General features: G+C 50.4%; 1 protein-coding gene across 1 annotated transcript in view; it reads left to right on the forward strand.

Moving 5' to 3' along the window:
* GMDS (GDP-mannose 4,6-dehydratase) overlaps positions 1 to 21,048 on the forward strand; it is a 629,429-nt gene that overhangs the window by 509,293 nt on the left and 99,088 nt on the right. The window contains exon 9 of the mRNA XM_051855925.2: positions 16,739 to 16,835. Within this exon, the coding sequence (XP_051711885.1) occupies positions 16,739 to 16,835 (97 nt within the window). The remainder of the gene's footprint in view (positions 1 to 16,738; positions 16,836 to 21,048) is intronic.

The raw sequence follows: 21,048 nt of genomic DNA on the forward strand, positions 1-21,048 counted from the left end.
GGATCATTTCTGTTATTATGTCTACAGGTTCACTCATCTTCTCAATGCTAGCGCTGAGTTCTCCACTCGAGATACTTTTCATCTCTAGAAGTCCCATCTGATTCTCCTGGGGTGGGGGGAACCAGATGGAACTTCTAAGGATGAAAGTCCAGATTTTCCCCGCATTTTATGAAGATAATACAGACACAGATCCAAGAGTCATAATAAACCCCAGGCAGAATAAAGACGAGCAGTCACACCGGTACACCTCAGAATCAGAATACTAAAGGTAAATGTCAGAAAACCTTAGGGGCAAGAAGAGAAGAACGATGATTCTTTAGGGAAGAACAAAAATAAGAAAGTTTTTTGTCAGCAAATATGCAAAGCAACATCTTTCTACTGCTACAGAAACCTACAACCTAGAATTCTATGCCCAGGAAAAATATGTTTTAAGTAGACATGAATTAAAGACTTTTTCAGATTAAAAAAAAAAAAAAACAAGCAAATGACTCTGACATGATTCATTGCCAGCAAGCATTCAGATAAAAGGAAAATGATACCAGAATGACAGAATGACAGCAGTTTGAGACTTGGATCTGTACAGAGAAATGCACAGCAAGATAAATAATAAATAGGTAGGAAAATAGAAAATGTTTTCCATTCATTTCTAAATTTCCTTAAAAGATAATTGAGTATTTAAAAATAATATGTTGTGGCATTTCTGATACTGTATATATGAATCCTATGATGAGAGTAGCACAAAGTACGGGACAGACGTTTAGCCATTATATTGTTGTGAGCTTCTTCCATTAGACGTTAGTGTAGGATTACTTGGAGAAAGATTCCAGTGAGTTAAAGAGCGTCCTGTGAACTCCAGAGCTGTACGAAAACAAGTGGAAGAATAGCGGTGAGCCAGTGGTGGGTGCGGACGGAATCCCCAGTGTCCAAACAGAAAGGAAGCCGGAAAAGGAGGAGCGGGAGCAGATGCAGATGGGACAGCCGCGTTGATAACTGCATCAGTGGTAAAAGCTCTGTGTGTTTTAAGGAGATGGGCTTGATGAAAAAGCCAAGTGCTGTCTAAAGAGACCAGCTTAAATATAAGCAGACAGATTAAAAATAAAAAGATGAAAATATAAAACATGCAACACCAGTCATAAGAGAGCCGGAGAGGCTGTATCGTAGGAGACAAATTAGACTCCAGAACTTGCAAGAAATCAGAAGTCATCTCATCGTGTGAAAGGGGTCAACTGAACATGAAGACAGAGCAACTTCATGTATGTTCTGCTTAGTGGAAGAAGCCGGAGAAAAGAGGGCATATGCTGCATGACTCCATGTGCAGGCTATCTAGAAAAGACTAAGCTGGTCAGTGTTTCCCGGAGCTTGATCAGGGTGAGGGGCCTTTTGCACACGAATGATGCTCCATGTGTCAGCCTGGGAGATGCACCGTAAACGTGAAGTGAGCAGCTTAGGAGGGCACAGGGAGGCTGTGGGGTGATGGGAGTGGTTGATGTCTGATGGTGGTGGTGGTCTCCTGAGTGCTTGCCTTCTTCAAACTCGTCAGACTGCATCCTGATTGTAGACTGTGTTGGTTCCGAATCACCGCCGTCTGCCTGGTGCTTTGTAATGAAAGCAGCAGGAAACAAGGAGCCTTGGTGGTCACCATCAAGGACATGTTCAAGTCAGTTTGATCAAGTTTTACACCTATTAAAAATAATACAGAGGAGGAGTTTAAATCACATGATATGACAGCATCAAATTGGAAATAAAAAGGGAGATACAGGTTTCGATTTGTTATGGGAATCTAAAACTCCATAAAAATATACTTCCAAAAGATGAAAGGAAAACACACCAAAAATGTGATGATGGTAGTTTAATATGGGGGCATCCTGGGTAACTTTTACTTTTCTGCCCTATGGTTTTCTCTGTTTCCCAAAATTCTGTGGTGAACTTGTATGCTTTTGTTGTAGGAAACCACTTTAAATGCAATTTTAAACATTTGAGATTGTCTTATCAACGAATCCCCAAGTTAGACTCTTTGGAAAACTGTCTGTCCCTTTCCCATTGCCCAGTATTGGGAGTAATGTACTGATGTTTCCAGTCACTGAGTCGCCGTCTGTCCCATGGCCCCAGAGACCCAGTGCCTGTTTTTGTCCTCACATAGTGTTTCCCAGATGGGGATGCTATTTGAGAAGATGTTGATAAAGCCTTCAATGGCTGCTTCGTGTGCAAACGGCTGCATGTCGTAACCTCTCTTGGAGAATCATCAAGCTGTACGTGAAACATGAATTAATTTCCTGTTCAGACTTGTCCCACCTCTGAGATATCTCACCATATATCCGCCAATGTCCCAAAATCCAAAAAGATCTGAACCCTGGAACACTTCTGAACTTTAGCATTTTGGATAAAGGACGCTCAACCCATAGTTTATGTAAAAGCGTAAACTTGGTTCCCCAGGCCAGATGGCTTTGTGAATGTGGTCTACACTTTAGGTTTCATTGTTCCTTCCAGTCTCCTTCCTCTGACTCTTCCCCGGCCCCACACATCAGCATTCCAATCTCAGCTGGAAGAGGAGCAGGAAGCCACAGGCAGCGCCAGGAGCCCCCAGCTGCAGCTGTGCGCTACTGAGGGGCGAGCAGCGTCCTCACAGGCAGCAAGCTGGCAGAAAGGAGCAAACACATGAGGCTCTGAACAGATCTCCGAAGGCCAAGGACAGCATTGGCCCCGCTTCAGGGAGGCGTGGTTTTGAGGAGCTTAAGGAATCCAGGAGCCCCTGCTTATTGCTCCCCAAGGTTGCAGTGACCTGCAGTCTGAAATGGGACAAGGAAGATTCCAGAAATAGGGAATTCATAACCTTTAAATTCTCCATTCTGGCCGGCGCCGCGGCTCACTAGGCTAATCCTCCGTCTTGTGGCGCTGCCACACCGGGTTCTAGTCCCGGTTGGGGCACCGGATTCTGTCCCGGTTGCCCCTCTTCCAGGCCAGCTCTCTGCTGTGGCCCGGGAGTGCAGTGGAGGATGGCCCAAGTACTTGGGCCCTGCACCCCATGGGAGACCAGGAGAAGCTCCTGGCTCCTGGCTCCTGCCTTCGGATAGGCGCGGTGCGCCGGCAGCAACGCGCTGGCCGCGGCGGCCATTGGAGGGTGAACCAACGGCAAAAGGAAGACCTTTCTCGCTCTCTCTCTCACTGTCCACTCTGCCTGTAAAAATAAATAAATAAATTAATTAATTAATTCACCATTCTGAGTAGCATGGTGGAATCTTGCACTGTACTCCAGCGCACCTTGGATGTACAACATTCCTGCGTCCCACATGTACAGATGGTACGTGCCATCCAGCCTCTGCACCCCTACACACCGCTAACTACCCCTCTGTGCACGTCCATCCCGTGCGCCTGCTCACCCTCACTCACAGAGCAGCTGCCGTGGTCATCAGATCCGCAGTGCTTGTCTTCAAGTCACCCGTATTTTACTTAATAATAGCCCCAAACTGCACATACAATTTTGTCACAACGTATTGTTTTACTTGTTTTATTATTGGTTATCATTGGTAATTTCCTACTATGCCTGCATTGTAAATTAAACTTTACCACATGTATGTGTGTACAGGAAAAGAGCATCATATTTAGGGTTTGGCACTGTGTGGCTTCAGGCATCCCCCAGGGGTCTTGGAAAACTTTCCCCGCAGAGAAGGTGGGGGGTGCTGTACCGCTCCCCTCTTCCGAGGACACTACATTAATTACTTCATCAGTCACCCATCCTCCTCTGAGCACAGTGTGGCATTACTGCATGGCTAAGCGCAGAAGTCCAGTGCCACTCTTCCTGGACAGGAATCCCAGCTTTGCAACTGTAGGGCACTTACTTATTCTCTCTCTGTCTCCATTTTCTCACCTATGAAATGGAGATAACAGGGAAGCAGTGAGGATGAAGTGGATTTTTACATATATGCAAAGCACCCAAAGCAGTGTCTCCCACAGCCTAAGCCCAGTGTATTTACTGCTAACGACGTGGGTGATTGGGGACAGCGTCTGTGTCCAGTGATCCTCTCTGCACCAGGCATGGAGCTGGAGTGTAGAAGAGATATCCGGAGCCTTGTCCTGTGGCCGGGGGGAGCACCATGTGGTGGGCAGCCCCAGGCAAATCCAGAGTTCGAGTGGGCGTGGAGCAAGGTCCTGCCCAAAAGCAGAGTGTGCGTACAGAAGAAAGTGAAGCCGTGCAAGGCTGGTGCTCCCGTCACACGAGGCGTCCAGCCAGCGTGAGCCCAGGAGCAGCCAGGAGCCCTCTGCAGCCTGGTTCCAGTGGGGTCCTGTCACACCAGACAGGAGACCGAGGCACAGAGAAATGCGGGCCCTCCCCCAGTCATCCGTGAGCGGGTGGCAGAGCCAGGATCTGAACTGAGCGTTTTCCGACTCAAGAGGCCCGTGTATGGTGCACTTTTCGTCTTTCTTGTCTTGATATTTGCCCTGAAAACAGACCCAGGCCTGCATGCCTGTGGGAAAGGGAAGCCCCAGCCAAACGTCAGCTAAACTTTGGCTTCTGAGCTTTCAAGAATCCAAATTTTGATTTGAAGGGGTTTTTCAAGGGTAATTTTCACTATTTGCAATTTTGGTCTTACGCTCTATCCCTGGAAACAAACTCCCGCCTAAACCACAGCATCTCTGAGTTCCTTGAGCACCTCCTGCCCTTGTGGGCCTGCAGCTGTAAGCAATTGTGATGGGGCTGGCACAGACTTCTCATTCCCACCGAGACCTCACCGCTCACAACAGCTGCCCACAATAGGTGCTCTGTGGAAACATAATTGAGCCCAAATGGATCTCCCCAAAGCCAACGTGGCCAGAAAGTCCTTGCAAGAAATGCCTGTTGTCCCTGGGATTCATGGTTGGCATCACTCGCTGTGGCATGCTGGGGCAGCTACAAGAAAGACAGCCTTAGAGGGCTACGGAGGCTGCCCTACCACAAGGGGATGGGAGGGACCTGAATTTATCCAAGGGCCTAGAGAGGGAGAGGAGGGTGGATTCAAGACAGACTCAGAACCAGTGGGACGTGGTGAGCAGTCGGCTGCGGAGGGTGAAGGAGAGCGAAGCTTTCCGGCTCCCTTAGTAGTTGGACTAAGTCAGACGCAAAGCTTTCTGCCCTCTGAGAGTTTGCACCTGCTGTGTGCTTTGTGCTTAAAGGAGGATCTGATTTAGTGCATCCTCTTCGCTTCTGAACTTTCTGTGCAGCCTCTTCTTACGTGACTCCCTTCTCAGACGCGCCGTCAGTATCTGGAGCAGCCTCGCGTTAGTTCTAATTCCCGCCGCCCCACCGTTTCTGCTAGTGCTCACTGAAAGGGCCTGACACACACGTCGCATCTATATATTTAGGGCCAACACAGACATTCTCTCTGGAAGTCTTTGACGTCCTTTGAGTAATTTTTTTCTTTGAACTTACTGGGAAGCAGTGCATTAGTTTGAACTTGGGTTAATAGAAGACACTCGGGGGAGCAGATCGGTACCACGTGCAGTCCTGATAAAGTTCAAGGTCATGGGATTCTCACGAGGTCGTCTGTGTCGAGAAGCAACTCGGGACCGCCGCTGGTCTTCTGGGAGCACTGGGGGAGGGGAGACGGGGGCTTGGTGATTTGGAGGAGGCTGCTCGTTGGGGCTCTTGTTTGCGTTCTGTTGTCTCACTTTCCCTTCAAGTGGTGTGAAAAGGAAGCACTTGTCTCCTACAATTAAGATGGTAGTAGGATAAACCGAACAGGTGACTACTTGCCTTGGCTAATTTTCTGTCATTAATCTCGTTCAGTTTGGAGAAGAGCGTGGTAAGATTAGCCTGCAAGCACGTGAGACTCCGCACCGGCCGTGCACATCCCTGCCCTGACCGGGGGCCGTTCCCTGGGTGGCATCGCTGGAGCCTGGGCTGAGCCTGAGCCTGAGCCTTGGGAGTAGGGTGGAAAGCCAGTGGCGTTCATCTGCTCTCTGTCACTGTAACAAGACACCCGAGGCTGGGTAACCCAGAGGAAGAGAGGGGTTTACTTAGCTCATAGTTGTGGAGCCCAGGATTATGGCTCCAGCCTCCCTCTCAGCTCCCGTGGGGGCCCCACCATCACAACGGTGGCAGAGATCGAATCTCAGGCGGGAAGCCAGGATGTGGGAGGGGTCAGGTTCATTTATTTGCCAACAACCTTCTCAGGAAAACCAGCTTAATCCCTGCAGAACAGTGCCCCTCATGGCCTTCTAGTGCGTGCCACCACTGCTTAACATCACTGCACTGGGGACCGAGCTCCAAACACATAGCCCCAGTGAACGCAGACGCTAGAGTGGGAACCAGGTGTCCCTGTGGTCACTCCTCAAGACGCCGCTGAGACCGTAACTGTGAGAGTGCACGTGCTGGACCTGTGGCTGCGTTAGGTTGTGCCGTGGGGAAACAGATCCTCCTAACCTGGCATTGCTGATGAGCAGAATGGGTCCAAGATGCGCATCTGCGGAGGGGGAATGGCAGAAGGAAAACCCCTGTGCTCCGTGGTGTCCTCTGTAGGGAAGGGGCAGACCTTGGAATGTGCTGTTTTAGACCAGCCACCTCAGCCCTCTGATGACTGTAACGCCCACCTCCGTGACCTGCTTGATGTCCGCCTTCGTCAAGTGGAATCTGTGGAGGCTGCGTGGTGAAAATGTAATTCACCTTTTTCATCATCACCTGGATCTGCTGTTTGAAACGTCAGTCACAGTGAGGAAGAGCTGGTAGAAAAGCCTGCTCCTCAGTGGGGTACACTGACACCGGCATCCCACGCAAGAACCAGCTCGAGTTCTAGCTGCTCCACTTCCGATCCAGAGCCCTGCTAACGAGCCTGGGAGAGCGACAGAGGATGGCCCACGTGCATGGTTCCCTGCCACCCCGTGGAGACCAGAATGGAGCTCCAGGCTGCTGACTTCAGCCTGGCCCAGCCCTGGCCATTGCAGCCACTTGGGGAGTGAAGCAGCGGATGAAAGACCTCTTACTCTGTCTCTCCCCCTCTCTCTCCATAACTCTGCCTTTCAAGTCAATAAAACAATTCTTTGGGACTTTAATAGACTCAGGCCTTCCCCTCCCACAGTCAGACCCCTCCCACATCCTGGCTTCCCGCCTGAGTATCCACATTCTATTTGGTTGTAATAGTGACTGGACTTTTCATGTAAGCTTACATTACCGTTTAAAGGGGATGTCCTACCTCTCTCCCCCACTTTACCCCCTCTCTCTCTTCCTTGGAAATCTAAGCCCTGTATCAATTATATTTATAAATATCCAAAATACTTGGTTTTTATTTTTCACTCATGAAACCAAAATGCTGCAGCCCTCTGTGCTCTGTGCCTTGTTGGAGCAGCAGGCCTCGCTGGCACGCACCGTTCTCGTCTGAGCGCCTGTGCTGTGGAGCATGCGGCGACTTCACTGCATTCATGTGCAGGTGCTGTAGTTCGCCAGGTCAGCCCCAGTTCTTAACAAAGGAGCCATGAGGTTCTCAGGACTGCCACCTTTACGATGACCTAACTGAACAGGCAGCACAGAAGCTAAACAAATGTGCTCTCTGCCCGGCTCATTTCCTCTCAAGCCAAACTCATCAGAGAGAATCAAGACTTTGTTTTGCCCTTGCGAAGTTAGGCTGTAATTGACTCACAGAAGGCATTGTATGCGAACGCGTGTGCAGCGCTGATGGCGCTGTGCACTTTGTCACAGCAGTACAGAAGAAGGCCCTGTGAGCAGGCGTGAGGCTGGCCCCTGCCCAGGTGTGAGATCTGGGCAGGTGAGAGAAGAGGGAAAGCATCCCAGGTGGGTGGGACGGGTGAGAGAGGCATGGAGGCAGGAGGCAGTGAGTTACATGTGGGCGCTAGGCAAGCTGATATGCCAGGTTGGACTGGCCTGACCACATTGGGCCTATCAAGAGATACCTGCTCCCACGAGTCCCTCTGCTTCCCCTGGCCACTTCCCACTCATCCCTTGGGTCTTTGCTCAGACATCCGCCCTCTGACCAACGCCCTCCCCTCAACCAAGTCTGCGCCGGGTGCCTGCCCCATGCTCTGACTGTGCCCTCTCTGTCTCCTGCCACCTGTCATTCATAGATTGTGGCAGCCACCAGACTCCATGAGGACAGAAACTATGCCTATGTCCTCAGCACCTGGCTTAGCTTAGTGGCTGGGACCTCATGGATGCTCAGTGGAGATGGGGCAGTGCGGGGTGTGAGGCAGGGAAATGGACAGATCTGGTTGTGCAAGTGGAGGTAGAGCTGCGGAGCCCAGGTCTGTGGCTGAGACCCCGTAGGGAGCTGGGGCCCAGTCCTTCAAGCCCAGCCTCCTCACTGTGCCCTGAAGAAAGGCCTCACATTTTGCTTTCTCCTGAAAAGCAGGAAAAGCTCCATCCACATCCTTTGGTGTGAGGGGCCAGTAGTGTGCACACCCCAGGCAGGTTAAAAAAAAAAATGCAGCTGGTAGCTAGAGCAGGTGCAGCAATCCACATAAAGGCTGTGTTGCAGCACTCGGACTCCTTGAGAGACTAACAGCGCATTTGGAAATCCTTTTAGTGCCATCCTGACGGACAAGGAGAGCCATCTCTGGCCTTTATTCCTGTTTTGGGATTTTTGTTGTTGTTGTTGTTAAGATTTTTGTATTTGAAAGAGTTACAGAGGAGGAGAGACAAGGAGAGAGATCTTCTGTCTGCTGCTTCACTCCCCAAATGGCCTCAACAGCCAGGGCTGGACCTGGCCAAAACCTGGAGCCTGGAGCTCCATCTGGGTGTCCCACGTGGGTGGCAGTGGCCCGAGCATTCGGCCTGTCCTTCCCAGGTGCACTAGCAGGGACCCGGATCAGAAGCGGAGCAGCCAGGACTCGAACCAACACTCACATGGGATTGCAGGCAGCGGCTTAAACCACAGTGCCCACAGCACTGGCCCCTGTTTTTGGATTTCCTGAGCTTCCTACCAAAGTAGGTGCCCCGCACCAGGATTCTCCAGTGGATTCAGCATCCCGTCTGATTCCACGAGAAGGCGATCTGGATGTCAGGCTGCTGTACTGACTATTTCTCCGTGTGCTGATACAAAGAAGCAAGCAAGGGAAATGCTGGCCAGTTGAAAATTCTTCCTGGAAGTCATGTTTGGGGAGAGCCTCCCCATGGAAATGACAGAACCCTGTTAAGAGAGCACCACACCCATCAGCTCATTCCAGCCGTGGGAAATGGAGGTGTTGTCGGAGCCCGAGCCAGGACGATACTGCCGGGGAGCCTGCTCTGCAGTCTGGGCTGCAGCACCCCTTCCCTGTGTGGCCCTCTGGAAATGGCTCAGCTCTCTACGCTTCTTGTTCCCCGTTTATGAACTGCAGATCACACCACCTGCCTGAGTGTGGGTGGGAGTCAGCATCCATCAGGGCCCATGATATGGAGGCCCCAGAATAAACGCAGGTGGAATCTTAAGATGTGCCTACCACGTGAACAGCTGCACAGTGGATTTTAATTTTACATTTTTCGTTGGCATTGACTAGTCATTAACTGCAGTGGCTCATCTTGGTTTACTGCTGCCAAAACTCCCTTACTTAAGAACAATTATTACCGCTAATAAAGCTAAAGTGGAAGAATTTTGAGCAGGGTGCAGGCAGACCAGTCTCCGTGTCCACGGCAGTGTGCCCAGCCGAGCACCCTGGATATGCGTGGTCTTCCATCGGGGCTGAGCTCTGGCTTGCCAGGATCACACAGACTCCTTCTCCGTGGCATGGAGGGCCGCCTGTGGGGGGCTGGCCTGCTGTGGTCTGCTTCCTGCAATTCTACTTTTCCTTTGTGATTGGCTGTGGATTCCATTACTCCAGCACTGAACTCTAATTTTACAGGAGTTGTCCCAAAGCCCAGCGAGATCTCCCCCTCTGGTGGCCTGCCTCCTCTGCCTCTCCCTGATCCCCGGCTAGCTCTGTTCCTCCGTGCAGTCTGTGGGCCTTGTCCATCTAGAATCCACATTGCTCTGCTCTGGCACATTGTCTTGATTTGTTTCAAATAATTATTTGCGGGGCTGGTGCTGTGGCACAGAAGCTTAAACTTCTGCCTACAGTCCCAGCATCTCATATGGGCACTGGTTTGAGTCCTGGCTGAGCCACTTCCAGTCCATCTCTCTAGTGTGCCTGGGAAAGCAGTGGAAGATGGCCCAAGTGCTCGGGCTCCTGTGCCCAAGTGGGAGACCTACAAGAAGCTCCTGGCTCCTGGATTTAGATCAGCACAGCTCTGGCCATTGTGGCCATCTGGGGAGTGAACCAACAAGTTGAAGACCTCTTCCCACCCTCCCGCCCACACATACTCTCTATCTTTCTCTTTCTCTTTCTCTTTCTCTTTCTCTTTCTCTTTCTCTTTCTCTTTCTCTTTCTCTTTCTCTTTCTCTTTCTCTTTCTCTTTCTCTCTTTCTCTCTTTCTCTTTCTCTCTTTCTCTCTTTCTCTCTCTTTCTCTTGCCTTTTCTCTGTATCTCTGCATTTCAAATAAATAAATAAATCTTCTTAAAAAAAGATAATTACTTGCTGTGCTGTCTTCCTCTGTTCTCTTCCTAGAAATCCTGTTGTCCTAATCTACTCTCCCAGCTGATGACTTTGGCATTTACTCCGTGTTTCCACACGACACGCTGTGATTGCTGGTTTGTCACAGTTCCCACAGGTGCTATCCATCAGCCTACCCTTACCCAAAATGAGGGTTTTGCTCTTTTGCTCCCATACCCCTCCCTCCACGGGTCTTCCTGCTCTGCTCTTGGTTTCACGTTTGGTTGGTTTAGTGTGCAGTGTCGCGTTACCACGTTGCTGCCGCTGCTGCTGCCTCTCCATGTAGGCATTGTTTGTTTGCCGTAGAGCCCTGGGATGTTGTCTTCCTCTGTTTGCTTCATTTTTAAGGCCTTTGTCCCTAACTTTTCCCTAAACTCTACCCTGGCCATCCGAAGCACCTCTCAAGGCCTTGAGACCCCAGAGGGGTTTCGGTCTGGATTCTTGGCAGTGTCTCTCTGGAAGTTTCTGGCTACGTGGCGGGGCCAGCTCCAGCCATCATCCGGCAGGCTCTTCTGAGGTGTCCTTAGTCACCCCTCTGAGCTGGAGCTCCTGAGCCCTGGCACAATCTTAGTTTCTTCTGTGGGACTGGTACATGAGACACAAAGATTTTGTGTTCAGATACTTCTGAAAATATCTTTAGTCTACCATGAAAACGAACCATGTAGCAATGTGTATTTCCAGACTAGAAGTAATCTTCCCGGCCTCCCACACGGGTGCAGGGGCCCAAGGACCTGGGCCGTAGCAGAGAGCTGGATCGCAAGTGGAGCAGCCGGGATCGGAACTGGTGCCCATACGGGATGCCGGCACTGCAGGCGGCGGCTTTACCTGCTGTGCCACAGCGCTGGCCGTAAAGGCATTACCTTTTAACTGCAGGGTTGCTGTGAGATGTCAGGAACCACTTGGGGACTCCCAGTGGCATTGGTTCTGTCTGGAAGGTGGCTCAGGCCTCCTCCTGGCCCTGAGACCTGATGTGTGTGTGTGTTGGGGGGGGGGGGTCTTGATCCATCCGTTGTTTGTGACATCCTCTCGGTCTGGAGATACTTGTGCGTCTGCTCTGATGATTTTTCCCCATTAATTTTAGGACAACTATTTTCTCTGCTCCGTTTTCTGTACTCGCTTCTTGGAAATCCTGTGACACTGGCCTCCTGAGCACTTGCCTTCTGATTTTCTGTGTTCACATCTTTTTGCTGTACTCTCTGACATTTTTCCTCTGCTCTGAAAAAAATCTCATCTCAACTTTGAATGTAATTATCCTTCTTTTATGTCATATCCTGTTCTTGTTTCTCTGATATCTTTCCTTATCTCTCTGGAGATTATTAACAGTGATACTTCAGTTTGTTCCATTTTTTTCTTTAGTTCTTTTCCCCCTCTGGTACTTTTTACTTTTTTTTTTCCTTAATTTTCCCAATTAATTTGTTTTGGCTTCTGTCGTGTGCGTGGTTTTCTGCACATACGTGTCTGGTAATCCTGAGTTTTCTGCCTGTGTTTCAATGTGAAGACCTCAAGAGTGAGCTTGGAGTTTTGGGACCAAAGGATGCCGTGAGGCCCGTGTCCTTACGGGGAGGAGCCCGGGTGAGCCCTGGCCTCGGCGATTCTCCTGAGTGGCCCTGTGAGGTCCTCCGATCGGGACGCAGCCAGCCAGCTCCGAGGGTGCCTCGTCAGCTAAGCCTCGGCAAGGCTGCCGTCGTCTGACTCCCCCCTGCTTGCAGCGTGGTGCCCGCCCTGCAGGGACCTGTGACCTCCAGTCCCACCGCCCGGGAAAGTGAGGCAGCTGCCAAGTGATGAGGACCGGGGAGGCCCTGGCCTCCGAGGAGACGCTAATCAGCCCTCCCTTCCTGAGCTGGCAGGGGCTTCCGCGAGTGTGAGCCGAGCCCAGGCCCAGCCCTGCCCCCGCTGCCGGCCCAGGACACCCCTCCCGGGCCTCCGCGAAGTCCCCAGACCCCTCTGCCTCCGTCCCAGCTGCCGATTCTGGTTTCTCTTTCCTGTTCGTATGGCCCTTGTCGGGTTTATTTCTGTTTTGAAAGGAGTCTGGGGAAGGAGCAAAATCGTGTGCAAACTGCCGCCTTTATCCAGAAGCTGAGGCCAGCGCTGTTGTCATTCACTGAAATCCAGCCACCGCCGCCTCACATCTGCACCCTAACAAGACAGCTCTTCCCAAAAACTGTTCTCGAGAGCTTTTGTGATATTCGGGTCACAACAGGAGTTCGTCGCTCTCCTGGCCCTTAGCTCTAACTGTCCCCTAAACTTGACTTATTTGCCTGACTTTGCTTTTGATGTTCCTAGCTGAGTAGATTCTCTTAGCATCTCATCTTGCCGTATTGCGCTCCGCTCTCTCACTGTCCAGCACTCCCTATCCCTGCTTAATGCTTATCAGGGGCCAATAATTTATTTTAAAAAGGAGCCCTACAGGGTCCCTGACGGGTGAGCTGTTGATCTAAGTTAGTAGGGAGTCGTTCCTATTTGTTAGCCAAGCCCTCTGCTCGCTGTCAAGCCACCGTCATTTCCTCTCCGTAACACTGCCACTCTCCTTTGAGTCATGAGAGTGCCTGTTGGGGCAAGTTCGCTGTTACCTTTTGCTTGTTAATACAAGTGTCTCGTGTATTGTTGTAACTGAATGCTTTTGGCCCTTAGCCGAAACTTTTGCTTACTGCCCTCATGCAGACCTGGTGCAAATTAGAAAGTTGGTTTTTGCCAACTGGGTTCTGTTTTGAGCCATTTCCTGGTTCCATTTGATTGCTCAGTGGCTATATTAATTACAGAGGGCAACGCCATGCCCTTAGAGCCCGTGTGACTGTAGCAAGCATTTTCGAGATGGCGGCTCCGCAGACGGTGTTCAGACAGCAGCGAGAGAGGCTTGCTGGGAGCTCCTACCTGTAAGTGCCAAGGAAGCTCCAAACCCAGGTCTGACTCGCAGACTGGATTTAGCCAGTCCTTTCAAGGGGGACCATCCCCCTCCCATCTCCCACGTCAGCCTGTGTGTGTGACTGGCAAAGCAATCAAAGAGAATCTGCCGCAGACAGCCATGCAGCGCGTTGATATACACAGGAATTAAATGTTTGCCTTTGGTCGAAGGTGAAGAGATACCGCTGACCTGGTCGGCTAACGCAGGGCTAGGCAGGCCGAACCCCAGCCGAGGTCTGTTTCTTTACTGTCCTTGGGATGAGGGGTGGGAAAAGAAAAAAGGAGTTGATATGGAAGGAAAAGAGGAGATGAGGAAGGCAAAGATGGAGAGCTCAGGGAAGAGGAGTGCACGGCGAGACTGCGTGAGATCTTTGAAGCCGAAGGTTTTTGTGCTCTGGCTGTCTACGGAAAGAGGGTGCAAACCCCTGGTCTTCAGACCCCGCTGTCTTGGCCTCATTCAGTTCCCGACCACATACTCACTCTGAAGTCTGGGGAGACGGGCTGATAGTTTTAATTTCACTATAGATACATAGATTTGAATCACCAGTTCCCGGGTCTGTGACTCTGAAAGGAATGACCAGCGTGTAGGACAGTGGAGTGTGTGTGTGCATGGAAGACGAAACAGCCAGTGACCAATGGAGAGCTGCACTCAGGGTGCCCAGGGCCGCTCCGGCGTGGGTGGAGACGCTGCCCCGGCCGTCTGTGGCACCTGCTGCTCCTCAGCAAGTCTGAAATGGGGACAGATAAAGTGAAAGCAGGCCTGCGAAATGCAAGTACCCTTTTATGTGCTGAAAGCCTAGCCAAAAAGAGGGCTCCACTTAAACCATGAACATTAGAATCGAATGTGTACACGTGGAAACAGTCCTAGCGTGATGCTTTGTCCTCCCTTGCTGTGGGTGTTAGTCGAGATTTGACCTTTACCTGTAAGAGACGTACAAGGGTCACCTGTACCTTAGGTTATCTGGCTGTAAAACGTTTTCAGTCTTCATGCTCCAGGACTTCCACATTCCGTTTCCAGGCAACGTGCCAGAAGTTTAGCTCTGCCCCCACCACTCCCTTGCTCTGACATTCCCATCACTATCTCCACTGTTAAATTGATCTTGTCAACATTACTGGAAAAAACAAGCAAACAAACAAATTAACTACCAAATACCCCTTTTTAAGATAATGAGTCTGTGAGAGTTACGGGATATGATGGGTTGAGAGTTGGGGATTGCTCGGTTTGCTGTGCTGTCATGCTCACACTGTGGTGGGACATTGATTACATTTGACAACTTCAGCCCAGTAATAAGCTGATTATTCCGGCAGCAGTGAAATAGTCCCGATACTGTCAGGAAGTGAACGTTCAGGTGATTAATCAGAACCGAAGCTTGGGAGACCAGTGTATGTCTCAGTACTCGAACTACCCCCGGCCTTGATGGACGTTGAAGAGTCGTCTTCTTGGCACCTGGGACTCTCATCGTCGGGTACCCATTGAGTGCTCCGTTCTCCCCTTTCATCTCACTGTGGCTCTAATGCCACATGCACAACTGTGCTGTGTTCACAGGATTCACCTCCAGCTCATAAGACAAACTCATTCTAAGATGAACGCTGAAGGGCAGCCGTCGTAAGCCCGGCAAGGCTGCCACCTGCAACACAATCATTCCACATGGGTGCCAGTTCCTGTCCCAGCTGCTCCATTTCCGATCTAGCTCCCTGCTAATGCACCTGGGAAAGAGCAGAGGATGGCCCAAGTGCTTGGGCCCCTGCCACCCATGCAGGAGACCTGGATGAAGCTCCTGGTTCCTGGTTTTGGCCTGGCCCAGCCCTGGCCAGTGTGGCCATCTGGGGAGTGAACCAGTAGATGGAAGATTCTGTCTCTTTCTCTCTGTAACTCTGTCTTTCAAATAAGTAAATCTTTAAAAAAAATAGCATTGAAGTCAGGCTTTTTAATTTCCTAATTTAAAAAATGCATCTATAAAAATAAGTAAGTTAAACTATATAGTATGGTCTGTTGTTTGAACATTAGATTGTGGAAATCCAGAGGTCAACCATGTAAAAAAGGCAAACCTAAAATTGAGAAGTAGAATTTTAGCAAGAAGTTGGCCTTGAAGCTGCCGAGCTTATTGTCGCTCCCCCTCTTCATGGAGGAACGACACTAAACCCTGCCTAGGCTTCATATCCGAGTCACGGCACCATTATGTCGCTCCCCGTCTTCGTGGAGGAGCGACACAGGACCCTGCGCTGTTCTTTCGCCTGCTCGGCCCTCCCCGGGTTTGCTGCTGGTTCTTCCCGGGTTGGCTACTGTCCCTTCCACCTCCGTGGAAGGGCAGTTCCCCCTGGCCACATTCCCCACTTCCGCAGGGGAGCGGCACACCGCCGGCCGGCTCTCTCGGGGGCTGCACAGGTGTTCCCCTTAGGTGTTCCCCTTAGATGTTCCTGGTGCATGCCGTCTCTCTCCTCCTTTATAGTCCTCCTCCGCCAATCCTAACTCGGCTGCCCACACGCCGAGTACGCTGCTCTCCAATCAGGAGCAAGTCCTACAGTTTATTGGTTGAACTGGAGGCAGCTGCGTAGAAGCTGTTTTCTCCTCTCCCAGCGCCATATTGTGGGAGAGCAGATGCATAGAATAAGTCTTAATTCCAGTAACTTAGTCTAGTCCGGATTGCTCCCCACACTTATGATGTGTAGGGTGGACGTGAGAAAAACTGACAGACCCTCACAGCGGTCAACCGTGGATGTGAGGGAAGGCAACCAGAGTCCAGATCCGACTCCAGCCAAGTCACAGCGAGATGCCGACGCACCCTGTCCAAGCAGGAAACGAACAATCAGTGGTGCTCTTTTGGGGAAGTTTAATCCTCTGAGATTTACTAATGAGGCCCACGCTGTCTGGGAAGCACAGCGCAACTTAGACACAAAGCGGGGTGAATGAGTGGTTGATTAAGGCAGAAACTTGGGTGTCGACCTGCATGGATGCTGCATTATCTCTAAAGCTACTAACAGAAGAAAAAATACAAAGAAGGGGAAGAGAAAAGACTTTATTTATCTTAATTGATTTTATCTAGAATAGTCTAAAGAAGTGTAAAATGTTTGAAATCCCTTCGAGTGGCCCGATTCCTTTGCGGGCTAATCTGTTCATGTCTAAAGTCTTATTGCTGAATGCATCATGCTTTTCTTAGAAAGAAAGGGGGGTTGAAAAACTGCCCTTTGAAAATATCGCGAAAGGCTTTGAAAGTCACTGTTGCTCTAATAATAGGTGAGTGGCCGCCTGTAGCTAATGAGCTCACACACACCCTTGCTGGGGCCGTCCTGGGGACTGCAGCTGCTCCCAGCAATTAGGAGCTGATTAAGTGTTTATCTTCTTTACAGGTGGGAAGGAAAGAATGAAAATGAAGTGGGCAGATGCAAAGAAACCGGCAAAGTTCACGTGACTGTGGATCTCAAATACTACCGACCTACTGAAGTGGTAAGAACGCGCGCCGCCCAGTTCAAGGCCACACTTGGCAGGCCTGGTGGGAGAATGCTCTCACCCAGTGCCTGCTGCCAACCTTCCGAGCGCCCAGTGCAGCTCTCTGGCATCCTGCTGCAGGCATTTCCCAGTCGAGAACATGGCAAATCAAACTCGAGATATCGTGTTCAGCACAAAATCTGTTGCTCGCTGAAGGACGGCCGGGTAAATCACATCCAAGGAAATCTTTGGTTTCAAGAAGTGGAGACACAGCTCTCCTCCTCGTGTTGGGTTCCTGTTCTCTGGCTGATCCTTGATGGGACCTGCAGGGTCTCTGGGGTCTGGAGGACCCGCCTCCCTCTTAGCTGTGCCTGTCAGCATTCACACCCACCCACACGTGAGCACACACACCACTAAGCCCTAAACAGTCTCCCAGACATGTCTTTAGCAACTCAGCTCTGGTTTCGGCTCCTCCTTGAAGTCTTTTCTTGGTCCATATTCCAACATCACTGAAATTTCTACTTCCTTTGTAGTGTCTGCTACCCATGATTCTAGCACCTAATTCTAAATGAGTAGAAAAGTCACTTGTCTACATGCCTTTCCTACCTGACCAAGCTGGGAGTGCGTCAAAGACACGGAGCGTCTTATACTGTAACAAATAGGTGCTTGATAAATAGCGACTGATTGGTCGATGGTAGAAGGGTGGGTGAGCTGTAGATTGTCCAAACATCTTCCTTCCCTAACTTTATGAAAATGTCTGGCTTGGTGTTGCCCCTCCGATGTTGTCTACCCTCATTAACGGTTACAAAACTGAAGGTGCGAAGTGCACCCAGAGAGAGCAGAAGGCAGTGTCTGAGAGAGACGCTCCGATGTGCTGGCTAGCGCACCCGGTGAGCCTCGCTGAGAGTGGAATCCTTTGGAAGCCCTTTTGCTGGTCTCGAAGCAATTCCCATACATCGCGTGGCCTGTAGGGATTAGGGAAGCCCCGGGAAGACAGACTGAAAGTGCGTGTGTCATGAGTGACCACCCTTGCAAGTGTGTTCTTTCATGCCCAAGAAAGAGCTGTATTTCATGTACTCTTGGACGCAGGAGGAAATCAGAAGGAGAGGAAGTAGCAGTGCTTGGGAGAGCTGGGCTGTGCAGTCGGCATTGTCCCGGGCAGGGCGTGGCCGGCCCGACACAGCGAGCGATTGTTCCCAGCGCTAATGGAGAGTGGGTGTGCCCAGGAGAGGATGTGCCGGGTCCCTGGGGGAGGAAGATACCGGCCTGCTCTCTGGGCTGCTGACACAGCAAGGACTGCCCCCGCCGGGCCGGCTTCACTCCGTTTGTTTCGTGGTCCTGACACCTTTTTGTGGAACATCGCACAAGCCACGTATGTGGACAGACATGTCTGTGCTTACAAACAAAAATGATTGTCTCAGAGTGGAAGGCCCGCGAAGCCGACTGAGACTTCAATTCCTACAGCAACCTCAAGCGTGGCTCCTTCTAGACAGCAAAGCAGTTTCAAAAGCTAGGAAGTCATTAAGAACGGCTTGTCTGTCATTCTGACTTAGGCAAGGTACGGGATTGATAAGGGCAGAGAACAAAAGCGGTGGCTGGACAGGAAAAGGACCCTGGGCCTAACAAGACCGCTCTTGAATCCCAATCAGCCCCTTTCCTGCTGGGACACACACCCCTCCCCTGCCTTTGTTCATGCAGATGCTATCATCATACCTGTTCTGCAGCTCTGTTGACACCAGCATTGTTTGAATGTGAGAGTGGTGTCTGATTTCATGTGCCTGCTCCTCTCTCCAGGATCCCCTTTACGCCCCATTCTGGATCTTGAACTGCGCCTCATCTCGAGGCCCGCACGCCCCTCCCGCCCAGGCTGTATTCATTCTCTGCCCTCTTCTTGAGCAGCTTGTCTTGCTGAGCTTCTAACCTCACTCCTCAGAACAACAAGTTTTCCTAAAGCTTGGATCAGCGTGGCAGGCTTCTGCTAAGTAGCCTCGGGGGGTGAGACTCTTCCCACTGAAAGGGGACCAGCTCTGCTCTGGAGCCTTTGCTTAGGTGTGGGGGCCTGGCAGCCAGCAGCGTCCCACCCTCGGTTACCTGAGTCCGGTGAAGCGCCCGGTTTCTCGGACGTTTGTCAGCACGTAGGTAGGGAGACGTGGAATCGTTCACGTCTAAACCGTATCCTTCCTGCCCGGGGTTTCCTTCCATTCTTCCAGGATCTGTGAAAGTTTGCTCTCCTGATCCACTTCCACCAGCCGCCCACCCCTCCTCCCAGATCCTCAGCACACGGGGCCGGGGCAGCAAGAGCACACACGGCCTCCCCTGAGAGTCAGAGGGTGCCCGGATGACCGACAGGAAAGAGGAAAATGCTGTCTGGAAAACTGGGAGGGGAAAAAAAAGGAAAAAGCTGTGAGGACGTAGCAGGCCTCAGAACAGCGGTGTCCCAGAGCAGAACTCGAGGTTGTTTTTTGGGTAAGGCTCAGACTAGCCTGAAGAAAGCCAACTTAGCCGAGGCAGGTACTGACTTGAGAGAGGCTGCTGATCTCTCCCTGCACAGTCGCTCCCGCGTGCCGACCGCTGTCCTCCCTCCCTGCCGTAACCACCGGAACCCGGCGTGCGTTCCCTTGAAGGTCCTTGTCCTGGACAAAGGACTGCAGCCTGCAGGGAGCGCGGGGCCAAGCCAGGCCTGCTCCTGGTGCTCTGCCTAAGGTGTGTCACAGTTCTGCTGCTCCAGGGAGTGGATCCTGGACATGCAACTGTGAACTTCTCGCTGCCCCCTGAATTCCACTGTTTGCAGATGGCGTGTCAATCCTCGAGTTCTCTGCTGCGTCAGATTTCTGCCCGTGTGTCGCTCTCTGTGCTCACAGCGACACTTAGGTTCACTGTATCATGCACTCATTCCTGGAGAGGAGATGGTATTGTGCTCAGATCTGGGCCCCTGGGCCAGGCTTGGCTGAGTTCAAAACCTGTCAGTGACTGGCTGTGTGACCTTAGGCAGGTTGCTTAAGCTCTCAGTGCCTGTTTTCTCAGCTTCAAAAATGGAGTTAATAATACAGCTTCTTTCAAAGAATTGTTGGAGAATTTACAGAGTCAGTTATACAGTGTCTGACACGTAGTAAACCCTCAGTATCGGTGCTGCGCTTGTTACTTATTTAAGCACTCGCTAATTATTTATCAAGCACAGTACTAGAACCCAGGGGATACAATGATGAACAAGAGAGACACGGTTCCTGCCCTCATGGAGGTTGGAGACATAGAGGTGATACCGGTTCCTGGAATCTGGCACCTCTGGAAAAGCGGAATAACTTCATCAGTGGATGATACAGATGAGCCATTTCAGAGTTCATAACAAGGGATAATGGAGGTTCCAGCAAGTAGTAATCTGTAAATGGATTTTTTAATGTGTGTGTTATCTTGGTTTTCATCTTTCCTTTTTTCCCTCATGTTTCAGCAGCTATTTAGTGGTATGGAGATAATTGCATAACTATGAGAAAATTGATATTGACCCATTACTTAATTTTTTAAAAAACCACAAAGATGTCTTCTTTTTATTTGAGAATTTTTAACTTGGAAAACTTACAAAGGAAGGAATAATGAAATATTCATCTTATGCCAAATTTTTAACCAGACCAAATAGTCAATCCACTTTATAAAAAAAAAAAAAAAGGCATCTTTATATTACAAAGCACCTGAGGAATAGGCTGGAGACACATTTACAGACCAAAATCAAGTATTTTTCATGAAGAGCATCTTGGCTTCAACTCGACTGATACAGTTTTTTCCTTACTATATCACTGTCTCTTACCTTCATTTTTTTAGTCATTTTCCATGTATTTCTAATGTCCTCCGTTGTATCTGAGTTTTATTTACTTAAACTATTTATTCCTAATCTTTATAGGTATTAGAAAAAATCAGGGGTTGAAATCTAGAACTAAGAAAGCAGTAGCTTCAAAGAAGTGCAACCAGCTAGTTCCAACAGCACCTCCCTCTCCTGATCAAATTTCCATACGCTGTGGGACTGTCCCTGCCACCAGCACCCCTCCCAAGCTTTTCCTATTATTTTTCTGTAAACGCTGTTAAGTTAAACGGCCTGTAATTGCTTGCTCTATCTCTTAGCCCTGTTCAGAATAATGATGTGTGACACTGTCCAGAGCCCAGGAACCCAAGCTGTCACCGAGCACTTGAAATACCAGTCAGCGCTCCCCCCGGCTCTGCCCCCGTGTATTAGGGGGTGAAA

This window comes from Oryctolagus cuniculus, chromosome 5 (genome assembly GCF_964237555.1).
Source record: "Oryctolagus cuniculus chromosome 5, mOryCun1.1, whole genome shotgun sequence".
Lineage (NCBI taxonomy): Eukaryota > Metazoa > Chordata > Mammalia > Lagomorpha > Leporidae > Oryctolagus > Oryctolagus cuniculus.